The 25589-nt window shown below is 41.5% G+C and overlaps 2 protein-coding genes and 1 long non-coding RNA gene across 4 annotated transcripts; 1 reads left to right on the forward strand and 2 right to left on the reverse strand.

Moving 5' to 3' along the window:
• On the reverse strand, positions 1-9327 carry zbtb37 (zinc finger and BTB domain containing 37). 2 transcript variants are annotated; one of them, XM_020702588.3, is made up of 5 exons: positions 8980-9327; positions 7460-7530; positions 3939-4868; positions 3758-3857; positions 1-3250 (listed from the first exon to the last, which is right to left on the reverse strand). In XM_020702588.3, the coding sequence occupies exons 3-5, from the start codon at positions 4847-4849 to the stop codon at positions 2720-2722; spliced, it is 1542 nt and encodes a 513-aa protein (XP_020558247.1). In that variant the 5' UTR covers positions 4850-4868; positions 7460-7530; positions 8980-9327; the 3' UTR covers positions 1-2719. The 2 variants fall into 2 exon arrangements, with proteins under 2 accessions (XP_020558247.1, XP_004068208.1); XM_004068160.5 differs by lacking the exon at positions 7460-7530 and having other exon boundaries at positions 8980-9316.
• LOC144991942 (uncharacterized) lies at positions 8830-10466 on the forward strand. Its single transcript, XR_013655620.1, has 2 exons — positions 8830-8961; positions 10226-10466. It is a non-coding gene; the product is annotated as an uncharacterized LOC144991942 (long non-coding RNA).
• Positions 10467-18869: 8403 nt separating this feature from the next.
• On the reverse strand, positions 18870-24306 carry s1pr1 (sphingosine-1-phosphate receptor 1). The gene is made up of 2 exons (XM_004068161.5): positions 24055-24306; positions 18870-22287 (listed from the first exon to the last, which is right to left on the reverse strand). The coding sequence occupies exon 2, from the start codon at positions 22163-22165 to the stop codon at positions 21044-21046; it is 1122 nt and encodes a 373-aa protein (XP_004068209.1). The 5' UTR covers positions 22166-22287; positions 24055-24306; the 3' UTR covers positions 18870-21043.
• Positions 24307-25589: the final 1283 nt, after the last annotated feature.

Here is a 25589-nt window from a genome sequence, read left to right on the forward strand (position 1 = left end):
TTTTTCTTCTAAATGTCCAGCTTCATGGCTTGGCCACTACATCCATCCGGTCCCACGGGGTCTGAGTCCCGCCGCGATGCTTTCCTGTGTGTGAACTGAGCTCCACTGTCATCTGTTAGGTTTTAAAGCTGCTGCACTCCACACAGTTCTTCCATTAAACTCGGCTCTGTCAAATTGCATAACCTTTCAGGCTTGCATTACTCAAAACAACTAACATTTATAAAGTTTTTAGTTGAAAAGATGATTTTAAATTAAAAGCATTAAAGTAAAGCTGAAAAAACTGCAAATGAGCAAATAAATAAACAGGAATTAAATTTACTTTTAAGCAATTTTACATTATAGAGGTGATTTAATAAATTTGTAATTTAATAGACGCAAACGTAGACATAAGCTGGCTTTGAAGAAACCTACCAGGATGGTGGAAAAACCAACTCTAGCAAATGAAATTCATAAAAGGCGATAAAATTACAACCGTTGAAGGTTCAAAACACAAACTAACTTACAACAGTTTAGATAAAAGCAAAATCTCTTTTTCTCTCTGCAATCATTTCTAACTGAAAATAAATTAATTGGTTGTCTTTAAATTACCCATAATTCTGTGCTGAATTTTAAAAATGCCAATAGTTAGCAACAGAACTGTGGGTGAAAAGTTGATAATCTATAATATGTTAATCTTCAAATCATACTAACTCGCAACAGTTAAGACTACGGTCACATATCCCAAAAAACCCTCGGCGTGGCAACCTAAATGGAAGTTTTTTAGCAAATTCGGCAGGTGGCCACGCAGCGGGATTTGTAATCGGAAGGCAGTAAACGCATTCTTACACGCTACACGGTGGACACTGAGGTTTTAAGAGAAACTTTACATTTTACAGTGACCGGACGAGTTTTTGACATCGATCGGTGGCCCCCCAGGCACATTTGGAGGTCGCGCAGTGGCAGTCCAGTGACAGGCGTGTGGCAGGAAGGCAGCAGCGCAATAACTGACTGATAGGAGGGTCTCCAAGGTCCCCAAACTTGCCTGATAATCGGCTGATTAATACTGCTACCCTCCAACCACCGTCTTGCCTCCCCACTGCCACCGTCCAACTGTTGGAAATCATCTGTTAAGGGCACTCGATGAGGGCTGTTGACCGGGCCAGGGGCCTGGCAATGCACAAAACTCATCATGGTGTTGATAGCACCACAGCGACTCAAGCGACCTGCGTCTGGAGCAATTGCGTTTGATGCTGAGAAAACTACGAAGACGACAGACCATTGTGCTTGCTGAATCACTCATAGAAGAAGAGTAATGCCCACAAGAAGAGCAAAGAGGAAGAATCTGATGTGCGAATGAGCAGTGGTGCAGTATGGCACATATCAAGTCCCCACCGGCCGCCTTGATATGGACGGCTGCCGTCATGCCGCAGACATTTACACACCGTTCACTAGAGCTGCCAGCTGTCCGGCTGTTTTCCAGGTTGTTGTAGAAGATTTTCAGGCCAATCTGGAGACGGTAGCATTAGAGTGCAGCAGGTTTAACACATACCAGTGACAGGAACTGGTTTGCGCTCCCTAACCACAAAAAAAAAAAAAAGGATTTTGGGTCACACACATTGTGCACAGAAAAACAAAACATAAAAAAACAGTAAATGTTGGTTTGGTTTAGACAGAAACCCTGGAGTGCGTGAACAGAAATGCTCCGTGGTGGCGGCGCTGTGCAGCAGCTGTATTGCGTAGTGATCAGAGGTAACTGAGCTGTGTGTAGCTTATCTGCGGCTGTACGCTGTACAGCTTTTGGACGTCCAGCTGTGAATTTGTCCTTTCATCGAGTTTGATCCGACCAGATGCTTACAGAGTTTAAAACCTACAATGCTCAGAGAATCGGGCATTGACGCTGATGTCACAGGCAACGGAAATAAGACCGTGTGATGGGACGTATTATGACTGAACATCAAAAAACACAAGATGTTAAAATACTTTTAACACTAACTGCTGAAGATCAAAATTGCTGTAAGTCATTATAACTCTTTGCATTTGGTTTTGCTCAGAAAACAATTGCTGATGAACAGAACTTGTTTGGACCAAATTTCATTTCAAACTGAAGACATTGCATTTAAAAAAAAAAAGACTAACAGGTTAAATGTAACGGCTCTGAGTGAAATATTAGGTAAGTGTAACTAAATGAGGTATATCTGTGCAAGTTAAGTGAGAAACCTGTTAAGGGTCTTGAAATGTGACGAAGAAAACACACGAGCGACTCGATCACACCGGAGCTCTTGCAGCTGCACTTTCTCTTGGACGTTTTTGTGCGACAAAATGTCAGACGTGGCACTTGAAGAGCGTGAGGGGTATGTCGTTGACCTGACGGCTCTGGATTGTCTCAAGGCAATTACCACGGGTTGACCTGTTCCACTGTTTGGCAAACTGTGTCGGAGTTGCATGGTGAGGCTGTTACGTACTAAAAAGCAGAACTGTGTAGCATTAATAAGACGGAGGCAAAGGAGAACCCCGGAACTGTGCGGTGCATGAGGTTGTACACGTGTGTGGCATTTCTTCATTTTAGCTTAATCTGTCCGGTTCGCTTGGTGAAGGTAGATACGGTTTAAAGCGGAAATAAAATCTCAGTTTGGACTCTTTTAAGGGCTCAGTTGACTTCAGGCCGTTCTGCATCCAGTTCTGGTGCAACTGGATGACCCCTCCTGGTCTGTCACCCTCCACTCCCATCCTTTCATGGGGATCAGTCGGGCCCTGTGGTGGAAACAGAGGCTTGGGGGCCGTCCCCGTACTGCCCTCCGCTGCTGCTCCCACCTCCTCCTCCGCCGCCTTCTGGCTCCTCTTGGCTCGGGGAGGCCTCGTCGCTCGGGCCTCCCCTCGACGTGACGGAGGTGGTGGTGGTTTCAGGGGAGGCGCTGTGGGCCTCCTGGGGGGCACAGCCTGGGTGGTTCTTGCGGAAGTGTTGGTTGAGGATCGCCTGGAAGGGGAAGCTTTTCCCGCAGACGTGGCAATGGAAGGGCTTGTTGCCCGTGTGCTTGCGGATGTGATACTCCAGCTGGTCCTTGCGGGTGTACTTTTTGCCGCAGATGCGGCAGACGAACGGCGTGATGCCCATGTGCAGACGCATGTGGCGGTCAAGGCTGCCTTTTTGGTTGAAGGACTTGCAGCAGTAGATGCAGGTGAGCCGAGGGTTGTAGCGGTACCAGCGGTCTCCTACCTGCTCCCTCAGGTACTCCTCGTAGCCGCCCATGTCGAACGCTGGATGCTCCTCCCCCTGAGAGGAAGAAAAAAAACCTTAGTGGAAGATCTTAGAGACAAACCTGCATCTCCTCACTAATAACTTGTAATAAACAGCAATTAAAGAAAAGCTTAGAGTTCCATCAGTGCTCCTGCACACTCATGTCTGGCAGATTTGGTTTTAGTTTTTAAGGTTACTTGTTAAAACTACTTCCTGTGCCTCTTCATTGCACTTATTATTTTGTTATACTATCTTTATGCCTTAGTTACAACTGCCCCTATGAGTGGATACATGCAGTCTGCAGGCGAAAAACTGGAAAATTTGACATTCTTTCACGAAACATTTACCACGCGCACGACAATGGTACGATCCATTTTCATGACATCCCTACAGATGGTCATATGGGCCTAAAAGGAACTGCAAGACACACCTGCGCTCACTTTAAGATTGGCAACTGCTCTCTACATCCATCCACAGACAACGCAATGCATGTGACTGAGGCTTTAAAAACTGCGGATGCATGCAAGAGCCTGCAGTTTGTACCTGTGAGCTTGGCTGCCGTAGCTCGTCTGCTCTGCTGGGAGACTCGCTCTTCGCTCTCTGGCGCTCCGTCAGGACGACCACGCTGCCGGTCGGGCTGAACCTGACTCCCACAGACGCATAGGGAGGTGTCAGGTAAATGAATATGACAGGGAAGACGGGGAGTGCCATTAAAACCACTCACCTGTCCGTCTCGCTAAAGCTGGAAGACGGCTGTGCACTCCGGGCCCCCAGAGCTCCCAGTGGCCCTGTCACAAGTGTGCTGCGTCCAGAGGAGTCGATCATCACGGTTGCCCCCTCCTCCATCTGCACCCCGTCCTCCTGGTTGTCTCCTGCTCCGATCCACTCTTCCATCCTCTCTGTCTTGATCCTGATTCCGTCCCCGCCCTCTTCTGCGCTGCCGGCCCGCTCTGGCTCGCTGCTCGTCTCCACGTACCACTGGCCGGCACGGTTTATGCGTAGGATGGGCTCCTTGGCCACCCTGCTGGACGTCAGGGGCCCTTCCAGCCCGCTGTGTTCCACAGTCGGTGGGGGGCTGAGCTGCTCCTCAGTTGGACTGCCCGCCTCACTTGCCTCCACTCCCCCCCGCGATCCCAGCAGACGTAGACCCCCCTGATGACCGCCTCCACGGACCACAGTTTCAGTGGACCTCCTAGACCCTCGCACGACCTCCTCTCCTCTGGATTCATCATCCAGATCAGCCAGGTTGATCTTGAGATGGATGCCCTCCAGGATCTGGGTGCAGCGGTCGATGATGTGCTGCATCTGTAGGAAGCTGGCAGCAGTCAGATAGCTAATGATGTCTGCGAGCTGGAGGCAGAGTCGGCCGGTGTAGCAGAAAGTCAGCAGCTGCTCGAACACCGACGGGTTGCGGATCACCGTCAACGACACGGTGCTCATCTGGCTCAAGGACATGTGGTCTCGGAAGTACGGCGAGCTGGCGGCCAGGACCACCTTGTGTGCCCGAAAGCTCTGACCCTGGACGTTGACCACGATGTCGCACAGACGGCCCTGAACACGCAGCTGGTTCAGGTGAGACAGGACCGAGTTGCTGAAGTCTGGGATGTCCAGCTGGATGCTGCCAGAGCGCTCCATGCTGCCACCTGCAGGGACGCTGGAGAGACAGCAACGCATTAAGCTACATTCACACCTCCCATGGCAACGTGTTCAAAGTAGGGCTGGGCAGAACTGGTTCAATTTGATTCACTAGTACCTGGATTTTTTTTTTCTTTCGATCAACTCGATTTAATACTTATACGGTTTATGCATTTAAGCATGCAGTATTTGTATATAAATACATTAATAATCTATTTACGTTTTGAAGATTTTCATATTATTTGATACATATGACATACTATGAAATTGTAAAAAGGAGAAACTCCAACAAAAATGTGCAGATCATCATGCTCTGCATCTCCTGGGGGGCATTTCAGTTTGGCCACTAGGTGAAGCTTGCGCTCTAGCATTACACTTTATTCCAGAAGATTTAAGCAAAAAACTGTGATTTAGACCCCAAATGGTTACTTTAAAAAAATGTTTCCCTCGAGGAGTCTCTACTTTCATGGATCGATTCTTGGTTTATCAAGCTTGGGTCGATTCAGATCGATGAATCGATTTTATCAACCCAGCCATTCCAATGAAAAGTCTATGTAAATGTTCTGGCTACGCAAAATTTTAAAACTGTTCTCTGGCTCTACATGCATAATGTGTGGCCACTGAAGGCGCATTCCCAGCTAAACCAGATCAAACTTTGACCACTTAGGGACTAAGATGTAGTGGTGCCAACCATCTGAAAACTGATCATGGAGGAGAACTTAACAATTGTGGCTTGTGCCTGGCTGAAATTTTATGACACTAAGTGCTACATTTATCAGAGTAGAGCTGTGAAAGAAAAAGCCTGGACCAAGATTCACGAGAATTACACCGCTTTGACATTCCACACCAAGGCCGAATCGGAATTCTTCCCCTTCCCCTACGGCTTCTGCCTACCCCTACATTTAGCCGTCTCAACGGTGAGTTATGGAAAAATAGTGTCTTCGAATTCGGATGTTAGTCCCACTCGATGATGTCATCAATAGTCGCCGGTCAGCTACGTTAGCGCGGAGCTGTTAGCGCTCGTAAAATAAATAACAAAATTGGTTTTATAACTTTAAAAAAGGTCATGCTAAAATGAGGAGTCAGTACTTACATTTAAATGTAAACTTCTGTGCATCCCAGCACACCAACTAAAAAAAAAGCACTTCTCCTCTGCTGCAAACCCTGGCCAAGGGCTCGACACCCCTCCACCACGAGGTTTAGCCTTTAACCCTTGTGCTATCTTCTGGGGTCCAGACGACCCCAACCTTACATTGACGTGTTCTCCCTACCATGACAAAGGTGGATAAAGGTGAAGAGGATTTCATGTAATCCATGGACTCCAGTGAAGATCACAAATCATTTAAGAAAAAAGGTTCAGCGCACTGTTTAGTGGGGTCCAGATGACCCCACTTCCAATTTTAATGTGCCTTGGATAAGGGCACTTTAACAAGGCTTAAAAACTATTTTGGGCAGCCCTACCCCTCCAAATGCCACTATAATTGGAGGAATAGGGAGAAGCCTTAGGGGTAGGGGAAGAATTCAGATTCGGCTCAAGACTCTTCCAACTGTAGGTGCCGGACATGCACTAGTAAACAGAAGGAAAAAAAACGGAAGATGAAGCCCCTCCCTGCTTGTCCAGTGTGAACACCATGGGCTAACATGTGTCACATGCCTGATGTGCCCGTAGCTTTAGCAAAGACAGGGGTAACAGGTCGCCACGCAGTTTTACTTCCCACCCCGGGAGGAAAACCAAAACATGAAGCACAAACTGAGCTGAACTCTTCGAAAAACATAACTGGAAGCATCATGACCTTTGGACACAATTTTGAAGAAACATTTGAACAAAAATCTCTGTGAGCACTTAACTGCCAAAAGTATTGACTAATAATCTGAACTGAAGTGAGACCCAATTCAGAATCCACAGAATTAAGTTAAAGTCCAATCAGCACCAAGGTGGGTAAAATGTGTTCTCTGCATTTGAGAAGCAGACACAACTGACACAACTGTGCTCAGGAACCATTTGGCAGTTTGGCCCCCCATCCAACTGCTTAATGCTGAGTGTCAAGCAGGGAGGCACTGGGTTGCTCTTTGGGACCCAGTGCCCTTGGTATGATTTGACCATGGGTTTCAGCTCACGGCCTTCCAGTCTCAGGGCAGACACTGTACCACAAGGCCACTAAGCTGGCCCTGTGGCCCATAAATACTTTAAGGGATAAAACAATCTAATAAGACAATATGATTTCAGCCAAACTCAGGTGTGGAAGTGTTTATGGGAATGTTGGACCGTTTTTCCAGAAGCACAACAGATACGTTCCACACCGATGTTGAAAGCGTGGATCTCAGTCTTCCTTCCAAACGGGATCTGTCGGGTCTGGGTCTAGACTCTACACAGTGGGGAAGTGTATGTTTGTATGTAATCAACTTGAATCAGCTGATTCTGAAGCCAGAAAAATACGACTTTTTGTACCGAATTTGCACGAGAATTCTCTTGAAAAGAATGCCATAACACCACAACGCTGAGACACAGCAACTTTTGAAATGTGATCAGATGATTTCAGACTCATCAAAACAACTTTTAACTTTGCTTCTCACTTTCTTCCCAACAATCTACAACACTCATTAGCGTACCTTCATAGCTGTCTTCTTGCCAGTAACCGCCCTGCAGCATTTCTCCGGCACACAAGTAAAAAGTCTTGATCCTGACATTGATACAGAAGTTCAAAATTGGTGAGCGAAATATTATACTTAGCGCCAACAGCCCTGCCCACAACTCAGAGGTGAATTTCTAATGAACGGCCTGCCGCTCCGCAAAAACTATGTCCTAGAAAACGACATAAAATTTTGGCTTAAAACAGGATAATCCAGGAACGCTTCTCACTGTTTTCCCTTTTACGATAAATCAAACGATGATGGAGTGGGACTTTATTGGGAACTAAACTGTTGTTCATTGGACAACAGCATTGTTGCAACAAGTGGCTGATTTGAATTTTGTTTCACCCCTTGACACCTTGTCATGCCATTGACTGTGAGAACTGGACTAAGTGACCCCTCCCCCATCTCTTTCTAAACAGGAAGTACTTGCTGGCTCCAAGAAGCCAAAATCCTTCAGACTTCTATAGAGAAATAAACAGCTATTACCTATTAACACAATCTTGCTAATTCTAACTTTTTTCTCTCAAAGATTTTCTTTGTTGCAATTTATTCTAGTTATAAACTGACCAATCAGATGCGTCATTAAAAGTATGTGGTCTCACGCCGAACATTCGAGACGTTTGATTGACGGATTCTCCCGAGCCTGCTATCAAGTGGTAGGGGTGTGACCCACCAACAAGCTCAAGCACAAAGCACATTACAGTCACAGTCCTATTCACACACTGATGGCGGCTCCGCTCCCGAACACCGGTGCCAACCATCCACCAGAGGCCAGGTGGGGTTCGGTGTCTTGCCCATGGACACATCTACATATGGGCGGGCAAGGCGGGAATCGAACCTGCTGATCAGAGGTCGACCATCCTACCACTGCACCACAACCGCCCGTAGCTTGTAACTTATCTTTGTGTCATTTTTCACACTGTTGTCTGAATTCCAATGAAGCCAGGTTGTGTCTTGAACCAGGTTCATACTTTGCACAATATCATTGCTTTAAAAATAAAGTTAAAAGAAATACAAGAGGATCGTGTTTGTGCAAACTGTTTTTCCCCTTGAGAATCTGTACATGACTGGAAAAAAGTAAAGTAGTGAGATCTGAATTACTTTTTCAAGTAGTTAATGAGTAAAGTGGCAAAACTACAATTTAGATCCACTAAGTAAAGTAATCAAATACTTTATGGAGGTAATTTACACAACACTATCCATAATCATGTGGACGTGGTGGAGGTTTCAGGCTTGGTTTCTTTCTGGGGCCTCTGAGCCCCAAAACCCCCTGAAACGCCCCCGATGGTGAGTATTACAGCGTCACTGCGCATGACCACAGGGGGAACACAGTCAGTGCAGTGCTAAAAAGCACAAGTCTCACAGTTTGAGGATACTGGTGGACATGTTTCGTCACTTCTGGTGCAACCAGAACCTTTCTGCTATCAGGACACCAAGAATCTGAACCAGGAGGCTCCGGGGAGCAGAGCCCGTCCAGGGTGTGTGGGGGGGCTCACCTGGAGGAGGAGGAGGGGGTGATCTGGTCTGCGGTCAGGATGGGGTTCCGTCGAGGCTTCAGTCCTGTGGGTCGTTGTGCATCGTTGGCAGAGCGTGGGCGACAGTGGCTCTGTTCGGCTCGGCGTGACTTTCGGTTCGGCCCGGCAGGCTGCAGCTCCACCCGCCGCTCCAGCGGCGCCTTCAGTTCTCAGGGGCGGGAATCGGAAACTAGGCTCGGCCTCCGCTCCGTCAGCAGCCGCCCCGACGACATGCCACCAGAAGTCCGGTTCGGTTCGGTGTCGGACGGCTGCTGCGGCTTCTCATCTTCCTTTTTCAAGGGAGAAGGGCCGAGACTGCAGGAAGGAAGGAAAGGAGGAAGAAAATGTGCAGAGCATGATGGGGGATGTAGTTCGTTAGAACAGTTGGCTTTAGCAATAGTAGCTAATAAACTACAGTTCCCAGCGTGCATCTGTATGTGGAGGGGTCATGAAGGCACCTGGGAGTTTGGCAAAGTGGAATACTTCAAGCAAAGTATCAAAATACGTTATTATAACTATTAAAATACGTTATTATAACTATTAATTACAGTGGTAAAGAGACTAAGAGCAGTGCAGAGAATACACAGTTATAAAAAGAACACTTTTAAGGTCACGCGAGAGTTATTATGTATTAATTAATATATGTTTTTAAACTTACATTCAAGTCTTAAGTAGCACTTTATTTCATTCATTTAATTATAGTGCATGAGCAGTAAGAAAACTAAAATATAAACAACAGAAAAATTGTAGCCATTACAACTTCATTGAACAGCAGGAAAAAAAATCCAGAGTAACTGTTTGCAAATCAAACTGGTGATTAAAGTCTTCAAATGCTGAGTAAAAATAAAAAGTCGGATTTTTGTTGGGAGGTCAATAAATGAGAGACAAAAAAGCAATGCTTGAATAATTGTATTGTGAAATAACAAAGTAACACTAAAAAAGAGTCACCAGAACTCAGCATTTGCAGTTGGTCAATCCTTTATAGCCTATTTAGAACAAGTGTTTAAAAAACAGACAAATGCAGTTGAGATTTATGAGAATATGTTTTTCATCGCAAGTTTACTTTAGTTCTTAAACGAGCAAGTTTTTTGGGGGGGGGGGGGGGGGGGGGGGGAATCATAGGGCTAAAAAGATTAATGTGCAGTAGTCCCATGATAATCTTGTGAGATTACTATGTCTGTTATAAATTCTCCATTAAAAATTGTTTACATTTCTTTTTAATCTGCAGATGTGTCCAGACGGCAGGCTGCTGTTGGTCGCCCGAATGGTGACGGTCGCTCCATTTGCTCCTGTCACAGTCCAGTTGCTGTTCTCCTGCTGATACTTAGGCCCTGATACTTGACAATCCATGGATGCAGAGACTTTTCTCATGTCTGAAACCAACAGAATCACAAAAGGCAATTTATAAAGTGTTAACAACTTTGAAAAAATGATTAATAAATAAAAATGCTACTAAGCTTAAATACAAATTACGGAGTGAACGCAGAAGTTTATATTCCAAAGTTTTTGGTAATTGAATATTTCACAATGAGAGATGTAAAAAGATATTACAATGTTTATCATTTAATAAAGGTTATTATTTTCAAAAGAGACTGGGAAGGCCCCTGCATCATGAAGCACTCCACCCATGGACTTTTCCAACTCCTCTCAGGCAGGAGCCTGAGGAACATCTGCAGCAAGATCATCAGGCTCAAACACAGCTTCTTCCCTAAAGATCTCAGAATCTCCCTCCCTACACACATAAAACAGAAAACACTACTTATTGTGGGTGCTTGCAATATTGTCAACAGACTTCTCCTTTAGACTTCCTCTTTGCTATGTCTTTCGTGTGTGAGCATCTTGCATGCTACAGTTGCTAATCACAGCCTAAATTTTATTTTGATTGTTATCTTAATTTATTCTACTTTATTTAGTGCTGTCGCTGTTTTTGTGGCCTTCAACGGCAACCTGAGTCCTAAATCTGTACCATAAACATGGAAATATAAACTGGTGTGACAATAAACGCTTCTTGAAACTTTGTAAAGGAGTGTTTAGAATGGAGCCAGGGGCATTTAGCAGTCAACATGAGATTTCACCGACTACAAACACTGGGACGTGATTGCTGTAATCGGAGGGGAATGTAGTGCTTTGTTTCAGGGTCGTAGGTGCAGCTCAGATTGACAGGAAGAAGAGGGTCGGGCTTCTGTAAGACGGCGAGCTCCTGGCCGGTCAAGTTCCTGCTGCAAGATTCTCCTCCAAACTGCAACCCGTATTTATAAAAGTAACAATGGGAGACGGGGGCCACTGGAGGGAAGCAGGTGGCCATGATGCTGTCATCTAGTGGGATGAAGTGGCTTCTGACTGATAGTCTGGGACTGGGTCTGGTACCTGCAAGGATGTTCCAACACAAGAACTTCAGATATATCCATGCATCAGTGAGTTAATAATAGATGGTTTTGTGAGTGGCATACCATACCAAATAGGATTATATTTTCATTTTCTATGATGCACAGTGTGGTTCTATTATGTTCTGATCATTAACACAATTATTTTTGGTAAATAAAGTGTAGCGTGCTAAAATGCCTTTTGACTTGTTTAATTTCTCAAATCATGAAAAATTAGGGAAATCAAGACATTTGATAAGAAGGGGAGCAAAAACTTTTTCTTCTTCTTTTTACTGTAGTATACAACACGTTTTCTTCTAACACGTTCCTGGCTTCACTTTGGATGTTAAAAGGTCCCAACATGACCCAGAGCCCCCCAAAAGGTCAGTTGCTTCCCAAACCGTATTTCTTGATAAGGAAAACACTGGACAACGCCTATGAAGGATTTACGGAAAGATTAAATTACCCAAAAGGTCATCAAAGAAAACTTTCTGTTACCCTCCCTGAAGGATGCACTGCAGACTCCTTTGGAATTTAAAGTTTATGGGCTTTATAACACCTAGGAGGACACAGAAAACTGAGCTCAGGACTAGCTAAGATGAAGTTTTTATTTTACTGACCTTTTCTGACAATCAAAGGTTATAAACATTTATTATTTTATTTTGTTGTGTTAAATGTGAATAAACTGACACAAAAATGACTTGATCCCAACAGGAAGTATGTAAAACTTGCATTCTAGTCTTTGTGGTGTCATGAATATTTTGATTGCATATTTGAACATGAGTTTAGAAATTTAATCATGAATTTGTAAACTGCATGTTAGGGGTTGATCATGTTCTATTTAATTCATGATGTTTTTGTCAGATCTCTGTCTCCCCTTCTGGTCACCGGTGGGAACCATCTCCAGAGTGCTGAATGCACCACATCTCCCAGCAACCCCAGGGTGCAGTTCCTGGATGCCACACACCTGACTCTCATTTGCAATAACTCACACTGCGCTTAAGCACTGTACTGGGCCTCACCCTGTGCAAAGTATTGTTTGTGCCACTCTGCCCGCATTACTGAGCATTACAGCTGGATCTGATCTTCTGTTTCCTAACCCTGTTTTGTCTCTGATACCCTGAATCTCACCTGGATCCTGACTACTCCTGTTTCTTAATCTGATGCTCCCATGGTCGTTATTGACCCCTTCCTAACTGACACTGATTTAGCTTTATGGACTTTTAGCTGAGTTGGAACCAGCCTTCTGCCTGTTCTTGTGAAAGTTTAACTATCTGTCATGATGGCATATTTCATTGTTTATTTGTTAGAAATTGGAATGTTTATGTTTAAACTTTGTTAAAGTTAAATTCAATTTAATTGAAACCTAATGCAAACTTTTTTTAATCACAAAAGAATTTCATGACTTTTATTGCACATCTCTGATTTTACCATGAAATGCATTTGGTGTAACATCACTGAATGCTCAGAACATTTAAGAGAAATATCTTGGAAAAATGCTTTTATTTCTCTACAAAAGTTTAATGGTTTTTAATGGAAACATGAAGCTGTTCGCTCTGCTGTAGACGTGTGCTTACAGCCATTGGCTGGTAGGAAGGCCTCCTCTGAGGTCAAAGGGTGATGCACAACCTTGCCTCAGTTTAGTGGAGGGGTTTTAGTGCAGTTGGGTTCACTAGAACAGAGAGAAGAATGGGAGAAACCTTGGAAGAAGGGGGGGGGGGGACATCTTCCAATCTTTCAGGTCTTATTTATTTTATTTCAAATTACCCCAATCAAATAAGTTTTGTGCCAAGATCAATGTTTTTACTTTTTTTGTAACTGCTGTGCATTTTCCTTTTAACTATTTTGAAGCTTGTCACCATTTTCACTTTATATATTTTTGAAACGGATCAGACCATCCAGTTTGAGACAAAACTCCAGCGAACTTTAAATCCAGCATGCTTGCCCGACAACATCCTCCTCTTTTTGGCTGTCTTAACCCAGCTAACCACCAGAACTTCAGCTGCATTTGGCCGTAAGTCCCAGAAGAGACTTCAACCTTTCTCCTACACCCCGTGCCAAAGCTGCTACTGCTTTCGTCCATCTCGTCAACCTCAGGAGAACCACCTTCCAGCCTCTCTGGTGAGGAGACCCTCTCAGCCAAACTGTTGGGGTTTGATGAGGTCATGATAACGGCCAACTGTATTTATCCAAACTAGTGTCTTGAACAGTTTCCTTTAGATTTCTTTAGATTAGATCTTAAACCGTACTGAGGCATTACTTTGCTCATCCACCAACTTTCACACACCTTTATATACTTATATTTAATTTGACCAGTTTATCATTGTTTATATTTTCATGCTATCAAAAAGGTAGTTGTTGTCCATCTTATTTCTTTCTTTGTCATCAGGTCCCTTGGGAAGAAAATTTACTTCCTGAAGTGTTTAGATTGATTTTGAAGAATAGATGAGACAGGCAGCCAGCCAGTCTTTTAAGACTGAGTTGTAAATGTGGATCTTTGTCTGTAAGATGGTTAGTTTAGGGGTATGCAACCTTCAACGCATGAGAGCCATTTAAGTCGATTTCAAAATGCCAGAAGGAGTCATAAAGTCTCATTTCACTCTTTAGAAAATAAAAGGACACTGATTTGTATTTATGTAATTGCTACTTTTATGATAAATATAAATAAACTGATGTTTTTAGGGCTAAAATAAAATGTAACCATCAGAAAAAATAGCCTTTGTTCTTAAAAATATAAAACCGATTATAACTTCAGACAGTGGCTAAGATGTCTTCCTTTCAAAATAAAATACATGTGTCACATAGGATCATCTCAATGCAACAAATGCAGTAGTAGATAGTGTAATGTCAGTATGTATTTTAAAAAAAGTTTATTTTACCATTTGTGGTAAATCTAACTAAAAACATGTTTAATCAGATTGATTGACATTTACCATATATGCTACTGTGACAAGGACATTTCCCATTCGTGGGATTAATAAACAAATCTAATCTAATCTAATATTTTGTTAACTATAAGGTACACTTAAACTCCTTGAATTTATTAAAAATGGAAAATCTGGTGCGCCGTAATTCTAAATACACTTACTGATCTCCGATTGATTGGGGTATACGACACACAAAAATTTGTCAAACTATTTTAGTTTGGCTTTTGATATGTACGGTCCTTCAACTGTTTGTGAATGAGTAAAGTTTGAATTAGTTTACTTTCCTTTTTTTTAACTGTATTACTTAGGACAAGAGGGGTGGGAAGACTGATGACATTTTAGAAAGTTCATTGGAAAAAAATTCCTAACGTAAAGTAACTCTGTGAATTTCTGTTAAAAAAGAACCAACAACAAAAAATAAAACTGCGTATAAAAAAAAAATAGTGATTTGTATTTTTTTAATATTCTTTGGAAGCTTTTGTAAAACATAAAAATTTTACTTTTTATGGGGGGGGGACTTTTTATTCCATTTACTATGCTCTTTATTGGTAAAGATCTGGTAAAATGGTAAATTAATCCTCCAATTCTGCCAGCTCCTGATTGTTAATCTAAACAATTTCAGCAATTGGTTAAAATCAAGCACTTCCTACTCTTGAATTTGATGTTCTAAATGTTGCAGCTTTTCCAAAGATGACTGGAGGCAGATTTTAGGAGGTACCAATTCTCCGTTGACTCCCACGTTAAAAAGTGTGACTTTACTTCTAACGTCAACTTCTGTATGTTCTGTTTGGCAGTCTCTGCTTCCGCTCATAACGGCTGAACTCGTAGAAGCTGTCAAACTTCCTTTAGGTACAAAACGTCAAATTTAAAAAGGCAGTGAGCAAAGTCATTGTTTTCTGGATTTAGGAGGGAAAGAGGGATGGTATCTGTAAAGCTGATTTCTAGAGGAAAAGGTTGTGAGCGGGACTGTTGGTGTGGAGTAATCCCACCCCCACCATCCCCTCCCCATTGCTGACGGCTCTCTGTTGACACGCTATTCTGCTAGTTTACTGCCCCTTACACCCCAGATGAGCAATCCAGCTGTACAGGTTTGAGCCAAATACCAGCTCAGATGAGGAAAACCAAGATTTAGATGTCTGGGAAGGGATGGACAGGCTCGTGGCCTGTCCGTTCTGGTTTTTATGTCACACCTACAAGATTTTTCCAACTGCATTTTTCATCTGCTCCTGATTCACAATGATTTAAAAAAAAGAAATAGTGAGACATGCAATTTTTTTAGCTAATTGTCTTTATATGTCTTCTATTAGAGAAATGCCACAAGGACATGTTAAAAACACCAAAAACGCATCAGAGTGGGTCTTTAAAGAAGCTGATTCAAGCCTTCATCTCTAGAAGGCTGGACTACCGTACTATAAAAGGCTGCTCGTCTGATGAAGTCCGTTAAAAAAGCGGCTGCTTATTTAAAAACTCTGGCAGCAGTGTTTTTAAATGATAATCAATTTTAAAGCACTGCTGCTAGTTTGAGTCACGTAACAGCGTGGGATCTACCTTTGGTTCTCAAACCCTGCAGGGATCTGCAGGAAGCCATCAGCTGATAGAACCTTGGGTCTCAACAGGGTGAAGCTGTTCTTCAGCTGCGCACAAATAGTAGTTTAGTTGCCTGATGAACTCAAATGTTCACAAACTGAATCTACATTGAAGTCAAAACTTAAAATTGCTTGTTCTCTACAGCCTTTTTTGTACTTCTATATTAATCTTTAATGTATATTTTTATTCCTAAATCTTCTTGCAGTCTTCCGAACCTTTTTTCGCCTCTGTGAAGCAGTTTGGATTGCTTTTGTAGGCTAAAGATGCTGTATGAGCTGCCTTGATTTACATTTTAACCCTTTTGTAGTAATAGGTTTTTACAGGGTTCACAAAAAAGTCACAACTTTGAGCTAAACTTTCAGGTCAGTAAATGTATATTTGAAAACAAAGTGAAAGTGAAATCCCTTGTTGCTGTTCCTGTCCAGCCTCACACATCACATGCACCACCTAACTTTGAACGTCAAAGTGCCTTTTTCTTCTTTGTTAAACATTTGTGATAAATAAGCTTAACATGAATTTAGATTGTTGACTCTTAACGTGAATGCTTTCTTCAGTCTGACTGTCAAAAAATATTAGAAGAATGAAGAATTACAGCCATCAGTTGACCTTGATCTTCCATAAGAAAATAAACTTTTATTGGTTTCTTTCCCTGGAGGTGAACACTCATTCAGGGGTCAGAGGTCAGCAGCTAGGATGACGGCTGATTCTCATTATCACTATCACTCAGAGGTGATGTGCAAGCTGAGACCCAGACGACAGGACAAGCAGGAGAAGCTCCTCAAACTAATGAGGTGCAGTGATCGTACCGCAGGGATGGTTTCCCGCCCCTCTGTCATTCTGTGAAAAAGATAACCAAACATGAACAGTAGAAAACATTTTTAAGCATAACTTTTTTATGAACGATTAAAAAAACGCTTGAAAGAAACAGTATAATTGTAAATTGTAGTAAAAGTTTTTTTTAAAAAGTAAATTCTTTAATATGTAACATGGATTCATAAATATATTTATTTTTTATTTCCTTTAATAAAATAATAAAACCAACAAATAAGGATCTCTTTAAGAGATTGTGTCACACTGTCACCTGATTAACATTTTAAATCACCAGCAAAGTTTTCCTGAGGAATTTAAATGGTCCATCAGTCTCAATGGGTTGGCCATTCATTTAATTAAGGCAAAGACTCTCAAGCTACTACACACTGCCCTCAGCAACGTGTATTCAAGCAGCCACAGTTGATGTAAATGCACGTTTCAGGCGTCCGTGTTCAAAACTCTCACATTCATGCACTGCCCTGCAAGGTTTTACGACTGTTTTGGAGCACAATGTGGGGCCATTGAACCAGCATTGCAAGTTAAACCAGGTCAAACTGTGACCAATCAGGGACTGGGATTTGGTAGTGATGTATGGATGGCTTCCCTTTTATTTTCGCATGTGCCAACAATCAACAGAAAGTTGATTTTAAAGAAGAAGTTAGTCTTTCACATATCAGAATAGAGCTGTGAAAGAACCTGGAGCAAGATTCACAAGATTTGCACCACTTGGACATTTCATAACAAACCTTTTCCAACTTTAGCAGGCAGACGTGCGCCAGTAAAACAGTAGAGAAAGAAAAAGAAGCCCCTCCCTGCTTGTACACTGTGAACACCATGGGCGCATTCAAGAACCCACATTTAACTTGTGTCAAATGCCAGGTGTGTGCGTAGCTTTAACCTGACAGTTTCTATCTTTTCCTGGTGTTGGTCCGCTGGGTTTTATGTAACCTATCGTCAGTGCATGAGATGTTAGAGTGCTTTCTGATCATCTTTATGGAGATGATGACTTAATATTCCAGCTGGGAAGTCTTATCACCCGGGTAAAGGATCATGGTTTGCCTTTGACTGATTGGCCAGAACCCAATGACACAAAAAGGGACTGAGCGGGTTCAAAAAATAGACAGATGGATGGACGGACGATTGGACAGCAAATGATAACTAACAGACTGATCCCTACATGCTGCATCTCAGTGGATATTCATGCGAGGGAGTCCCAACTGAGTACTAATATTAATGGTCCATTTGATTTTACATTTTTGTGAAGGTCTTAACTAATATTCCTTTCTTTTAAATATTCATTTTTGGGATTCTTTTAGCCTCTGCCTATAAGTGTAAAAAAATAATAAATTAAATGAACGTATTACACAGTCTGTGTGTAATGAACGTTTAGATTTTGACCTAAATTGCAAAAAATATTACAATAAAATACAGTATATTAAGAAAGAAGCACAATGTACCAATTTGTTCAATCCTATAAAACTCTTTGTATTATATTTGATACACGTATTTCTGAGACCCATATCTCATTAGCATGATACTTACATCTTCAAAAAAGCCATTGTATAAAACTCGGTCCATGTTTTCTGCCCTGTAGTTTGTCATCATTCCACTGGGGGCAGTAGACTGGATTTTCCTGCTCATTTCAAAATGGCTGCCTATTTCTTTTGGTGGGAAAACTTGTCCTAATTTTCATAACTTTATGGTGAGAATAAGTCATCTATTGTTATTCGTTTTTAAATGATTTCTTTCTGTATTTTGAAAAAATGATAGAACAAAAAAAAAATTCTCTTTAGACCATGTTTAAAATGTGTGGATTGAATTTGAGACAGCAGATAAATAAAGGGATTTTTTTCCCCTGTACACTCATATTGTTTAATCTTAAATTTACATTGTTGAGAGCAAAAACTTACTAAATAACCAAAATTACAACAATTAAATAAAAAGATTTAGATAATTTGAGTATTTAATCAAATTCCATAAAGTTTTTGTAGCAGTGTGTGAGCTCCTCTAACAATCACTTTGGGCATGTTCTTTTCCTTTTTAAGCTTTGGATTAAATTGTGTCTTGTATGTTTGAATTTTTGACTTTTATAAAAATTCCTATTGACCTTAATCAAGACTTTTAAAATGTAATCTAAGTATTGTAAAAATCCCTTTTTATGTTGTTTGGTAAAACACAACCTCCATATTTCTATTTCTCTTTATTATGTGCTAACAAACACTAAACACTGAACAGACATACAGGAATTAAAAAGAAAGACAGAGAATTCTGCTGGGTCGTCGCACATTACAAATATAGATAAGGAAATTAATTTATTAATCTATTTTCTGATGGAAAATAAAAGAAACCAAAAGGCACTGGAACACTATCAAAGCCGCGTCTATGAAAACATGTCCTATGATGCGGAAATTCTTTAAATAGTCAGAGTAAAATTCCTGTTTGTAGTTTATCGATTTTTAAAATGCTCTTGACGTCTTTTGATGCATCCTGCAAAAAACAAAAAACTTTATTTTTTTCTTTTGTTTAAATTAGATCAACTACACTTTTGTCACCACTGGCGGCAACAGCAACGGACACAAATAGAAAACACAGTCTGACCCAATGTTTCTACAAGTCGAACACGATCAACACATCAGAAATGCTCACAAATTCACAGCTCAGAGGATCATCTGGAACATCAAACAGAATTTTATCATGTAAAACCACAAGATGATCGACTGACTGGGCATCAAAAAACTGACCTATCTCAGAGATAACCTTTTTTTAATCGCCATATTTTCAAAGTAATAAATTGACTTATGTCTTATTTGGAGAGTTTAAGGCTTATTGCTTTAAGCTTAGGTTCAAAATCAATTATTTCTGGAAAACTAATTACATATTAGTTATATTTTTTTAAGTGCTTATAGAGCAAAAAACAAACTTTGTGTATGACAACTAAGCTCTAATAGATTGGGGCAATTATTTTTAGTTTTAATAAATAGGGTCAATGAAAAAGAAAATTATGGTGAAAACCTTTCGCTTGTACCCAATTGATTAAAAAAATCCACAAACATTCAAATAATATTTTGACCCAACATTTAGGCAAAATAGGAACTGGAGTCATTTCACTAACACTTATTGTATTAAGAGTTCAAAACATTTGTGTTGCCTTCTCTTCTTTTCTGTAGCATTACTTTTGCCACTAAAGAAAAAACAGCCTGATCTCATATTGTCCCTTTTTTGTCATTTGTTCCCTTATTTGGAATATACAATTTAAAAAAAAAACTGTAGGTGTCTTACATTGTTTCTGAATTCCAGGCTTTTAGGGTCCACCGTCTTGGATACTTTTTCTGTTCCTCTGCTTTAAAGTCCTACTCTGGTCAATTTTTAATCAGTTTTTAAACCGTTCCCAGTGGTCTTTTGATTATGTTTATGCCATTTAGTTTAAATGAAATAAAACAAATTAAAAAATGGTTTCGTTTTCTAGGACATAGTTTCTGCAGAGCGGCAGTAGTTCATCAGAAATTTGCCTTTGAGATGTGGGTGGGACCAATGACGTGGAATAAGCCCGCCTCCATCTCCCGTCACTCATCTGTTTACGCGCTTTCTGAGAATTTGTAGCTTCTATGTCACACCTATAATCTTTTTGCCTGCTCTTGATTCACAATGATTTGAAAATAGAAATACTCAGTAAAGCAGTTTTAAGCTTAATATTCTTCATATATGTCCTCTATCATGAAAAAAATCCCAAAATAATGTGTTAAAAAAAAACACTGTTTTCAACGGGATGGGTCTTCATACAGAGAAACAGAACATGCATGTTGGTGGATCCTGAGAACCGGAGCTCAGAAACCGTTTAAGGAGAGACAAGGTCACAGACACAGAAGCAGCTGAGCTCTGAATTCATGCCTGAACTTCTTCAAGGCGAAGACAAACAAATATGACATTTCTCTGAATTAAATATTATCACACTTGTGTGCTTAAGTGCTACATGCTCTAGTTTTTCTTAGCGAGTAAGTGTAAAGTCGGATTCTTCTACCAGAATCAACCACAGTTCCTATGATGATCAGAATTCCAGTTCAAACTCCTTCGTGAAGCACCAAACCACAGAGATGTTTGAAACCCTCCTGTAGCTCCTCCCACTATCTGGTGGATGGAGCTACATGCCACCTTCAGTGAACAAAGTGTTCTGGGGAGACTCAGTGCTAAACAAAGCATGACCACAGGGATCCACAGGCTGCAGCCTTAAAGCGGAGCTTCACGAAACCTTTGAGTCAGAGTTTTGCCAGTTTATCCAGTTTGGAAGTCTCAATGCGGGCTGTGATCAGCTGAAGGTAAACCTGTACAAACACAGCCATCAACTGGACAATCCGTCCGTGTTTAGGAGGACGAGGTGGCATTCCCTGAGGACACCGCTGTTGTCTCCTTTGGAGAATATTCCCCCTCTTCCTTGTGGGGATGGGAGGAGTTATCGGACTTGCTGCGACTGAACTCCGCCCCCATGATGGGCCCCGTGAACTTAGCCTTTGGCCTGATGCAGGTGGTGCAGCACAGCAGCGTCTTGAGGAAGGCGCGCCGCATCTCGTTGCTGGTCAGCGTGTAGATGAGGGGATTCATGGCCGAGTTAAGGACAGCGAGCGCAAGAAACCAATCCACCTTGTAGAGGATGGGGCAGCTCAGTGTCTCACAGGCCACGTCCAGCAGCAGGAGGATGAAGAGCGGCGCCCAGCAGGCAATGAAGCAGCTCAGGACAATGATGACGGTCTTCAGCAGAGCCAGGGACTTCTCTGAGCTCTTGGTGTTGGCGCTGGGGTTTCCGCGGCTGTTGGTTACTTTGCGGAAGACGAGCTTGCTGCTGCGAGTGCGCACCAGCGTGTAAATCCGGGCGTAGAGCACCACGATGGCCATGAGGATGATGCTGAAGACGGTGGTGCAGAACAGGATGTAGGTCTTGTGGTAGAGTGGCAGGACGGTGGAGCACTCCGACATCCTGTGGATGCAGTTCCAGCCCATCAGCGGCAGCCCGCCCAGCATCGCTGCAATCATCCACACCGTGCTGATGAGGAGGAAGACGCGGCACGTGTTGCCGTTGTTGTGCAGCTTCATTTTCAGCATGGTGAGGTGGCGCTCAATGGCGATGGCCAGCAGGCTGAAGACAGATGCCGCCAGAGCCACAAACATGCTGCCCTCTCTCAGGAACCACTGTGTGGGTGTCAACTTGTAGGTGTTGGCTCCAGACAGCAGGATATTGGCGGTGTACACAACGCCGGCCAGCAGGTCGGACAGCGCCAGGTTCCCAATGAAGTAGTACATGGGCTTATGAAACTTCTTGGTCCTCCAAATGGTGGCAAGAACCAGGATGTTCTCCAGGATGATGAAGCAGCACACGATGATGAAGATCACAGAGTCAGCCTTCAGACCGGAGTCCTGCTGCGTCTTCCGAAACTTGCCAGTGAAGTTGTAGTGTTTGGCAATGAGATCGGAGTAGCTGGACTCAGCCATGGTCTGTAGCTGCAGATGACGTCCAGCAGAGGGAGCTGTGTCTTTAAACTTCAGTGGCTCATGTCAGAGGGTCACCCTGAGGAAGAGCAGAGAGGGTCCTGCTGCCAAAGGAGGACATGCTTCTGTGGAGAGAAAAAAATGTCCTTGTTAACAGATGAGCCTTGATCAGTTCTGCAAACTTCAGTCTTCCCTCAAGAAAGACGCAACATTTATGTCCAAAGTCAAATTGTTCACTCAAATGATGAATTTTTAAGCTTCATAACCAAAAATCTGAACCACAAGTATCATAGCAAACTCAAAATGTAAAAAGAGCAACATATGCGTACAGTTTTCATGCTTTTTAATAACTTTATGCCTTATACATTCTGTACTTTTTTAATCCCTATATATTTTTTACAACATTTAGAACTTGTCTTTACATTTTGGTGCAGAGATTTTCAAGCCTATCAAAGAGGAAATAGAAAACAATGCATCCTTTTTGTCTTTTTCTGTTCTTTAAGATCCAAAAAACCCACTGACGCCAGGACACCACACTGGCGTTGTGTCAACGATAGTGCATCCGTTCCTTAAACATCCCTGTTGGCATAAAAATGCTCATATTCTGACCAATGTTCTTGTCTTTTCTAAATATGAGTCTGCAGGGAAAAAACAGTTTGACCTTTACTGGAAGTGAGTTTGTAAAAAAAAAAAAAAGAGTTTGCCAAAGTTAATGGCATGGCCCTTTTGTGCCCTTGATAAAAGTCCGAGGTCTTGTCTTTGTTTTTTTCTTTTTACCCGAAAAATGTGTACCAAGTTCTGTGATTGTAGAAATAGTTCTGTGGGCTTCTACGTTATGAAATAATCATTAACATACATGGATTTTTTGTTGTTGTTGATGTTTGTTTGTTTTCTGGGATTCATATAAAAACCTATCCGTTCACATGTCACTCAGATGTCATTCCGAGCAGATCCAGTCAGATCTTCCATCTCCTCCAACCTCATCATCCTCTGATGTGCCTTAGGTAAGGTATAGGCACTGACACCACCAGCTGTTTAGACCAGATCTGATCATGTGACATATCTGACCTCCACAAACTATTAAGTTCTCAAAATAGTTTTAAAATGTCTCAAACTCAGGTTTGGAGTTGAAGATTGATGGAAATTATGCTACTTCAAACTAATAATAATAATAATAATAATAATAATAATAATAATAATAATAATAATAGAAATAAAAATAAGAATGATAAAGTTTGAAATGTTCTAAACAATTTTGTCACACGTATGCACCCTGGAGTTACAGCCTGTTACCAGCAGAGGGTGCTATAGTTATCTTTGTATTGACTTTTTTTCCTCACTTATTGTCAAAAGACAAAAAAAATAATTTTTATGTTCACATATTTTCATATACGATTTAACAATTAAAAAGAAAGAAAGTCCCGACTATATTTTGTATTTTATTTGTTTGCTTGGTTTGTCAATTTAGCGATAAAAAGCCTATAAATTCAAAATCAGTTTGATAGAACAAACTAACAAGATTTTTGCTGCTGTTTTATTGTTATATTCCTTCTCATTTTTAAAGTTACCACTTAAAAATCATCTGTGGTACCCCTGATTAAATAAGCTCATCCTTATTTGGAGTTCATTTTTTCATCATTTGCTAAAAACTGATTATAGGCGAGTTAAAGGGGGGAAATATGTATAATTATATAAAGCTGATTTTCCATCAAACATCTCAGGAGGACCTCCTGATGAACCCTGACGTCTTATTATAAAGAAGGCACGCGCGCTCTAGAGACCTATAAAACATTTCAGATTCATTTTAAAACGGGTTTTCTGGATTTCTGTTATAAAGCAGCATTATGTTCTCTTTAATCTGTAACATCACACACGTCTTCATTTGAACTGACCTGGGTTCAGCAGCTGACTTGTCTTTTCCTCAGGCTGAAGCTCCACTTTGTTTTTCACGCAAAAAAAATAAAATAACATTAAAAAAAACACTTTCTGAGTTTTCTCTCAGTCTCAAGTTGACGCGAAGAAAAGGGAAGAGCAGCTTTCGGCACCATAAAAAATATTTTTGTTATCCTCCACCTCCAGCCAGAGTCCGCAAGAAGAGAGTCCGACAGTGGAAGGAGAGCGCGCACTAGAACACGCGCGCGTGCACGGAGAGCAAGGGGTGGGGGAAGGCAAGCTCTAAAGATTTACACAGCTTTATATTTAGAAAAAGATCTGAGGAATCGCATATTAATAAATGGTGAAAAGATGATATAAAAAAACATAAATCATAATTTATTATGTATTTTAAATGATGAATTATTTATGAAACATCATTAAACGGTGTATTTTTTGGCATGGGCGGAGCTACAGGGGCCAAGAAAGTTTGGATTGTTTAAAGCTCATTTAAAAAAAATCCTTACTACAAACTCTTACACGCATTATTTATACCACCTTAGCTTAAAATAACTACTCTTTTAATATTATTAATAAATAAAAACAAAACAGTTTGAAATACATGTTTTTAATCTTTTCTTTTCTAATGGCGGTCCACTACTGTTCCCTTTTGCAACTCCTGCCCCTCTACTGCGCATGGTGGTACAGTGGTGAGCACTCTAGCTTCACAGCAAAAAGGATCCTGGTTCAAATCTCACCTGTGCATGTGTGTTTTCTCCTCCCACCTTCAAAAAACAAAAACAAAAAATGAAGGTGCAGTGTGTGTTTGGTCCTGCAACAGGCTGGTGACCTGTCCAGGGTGTATCCCACCTTCACCCAACAGTAGCTGGGTTGGCTCCTGCTGCCCTGTGACCTCAGAAGAGAATCGACAGGTTCTGAACATGTTGGGATGGATATATTCTTAAACCAAACAGTAATATAGCATTTTTTTGGATTGAACTGAGTTCTGCACGGTGGCATGATGTTGAAAGCAACACAGAAAAACAGTTCAAGCCATGTAATGGATGCTTTTTGTTCTCAAATTTAGCAAAAGAGGGAACATGCTTTTCAGAGCTTTGAGAGGGTTTTTGTGTGTGACTTTGAAGCACACATACAGGTTTTCAGCTCCATATGTATTTGTTGTCACTATGTCATCAGAACACAACAGTTGTGACATTTGGGTTTCAAAATTCATGAAAAGCAAATATTAACTTTTCTGATTGTCTGCTAGATATTCATCCATAACAGGTAATAAACTATCAAAGGCTTGATTAGCTCAGCTCACAGATCAGTTGTACAATATTTTACTCTGTGTAACCCTGTTACCAATTTTAGGAGGTAACAGCCTTCTTCAGGAGCAGAATTTTTTTTTTTTTTAGCAGTTACTGGTGACCAAGAGAACAAACTTACTTATGTAAATAAGTAAAATAAAAATTAATACTAACAACGATTGTCTTAATTTGATTCTATGTGTAGCAAAGTAAGAAAGTCAAAGTCAGCTTTATTGTCAATTCTT

Source organism: Oryzias latipes, chromosome 4 (assembly GCF_053564925.1).
Source record: "Oryzias latipes strain Hd-rR chromosome 4, Olatipes_Hd-rR_3.1".
NCBI lineage: Eukaryota > Metazoa > Chordata > Actinopteri > Beloniformes > Adrianichthyidae > Oryzias > Oryzias latipes.

Bases quoted from the DNA above. Each gene is read 5' to 3' on its own strand.
- zbtb37 (XM_020702588.3), bottom strand. From the start codon at position 4,849: ATGGAGCGCTCTGGCAGCATCCAGCTGGACATCCCAGACTTCAGCAAC. The intron at 3,858-3,938 runs GTGAGTGGTTTT...TGTGGGAGTCAG, and splicing joins AGCTTTAGCGAGACGGACAG to GTTCAGCCCGACCGGCAGCG. The intron at 3,251-3,757 runs GTACAAACTGCA...TCTTCCTCTCAG, and splicing joins TACGGCAGCCAAGCTCACAG to GGGGAGGAGCATCCAGCGTT.
- s1pr1 (XM_004068161.5), bottom strand. From the start codon at position 22,165: ATGGCTGAGTCCAGCTACTCCGATCTCATTGCCAAACACTACAACTTC.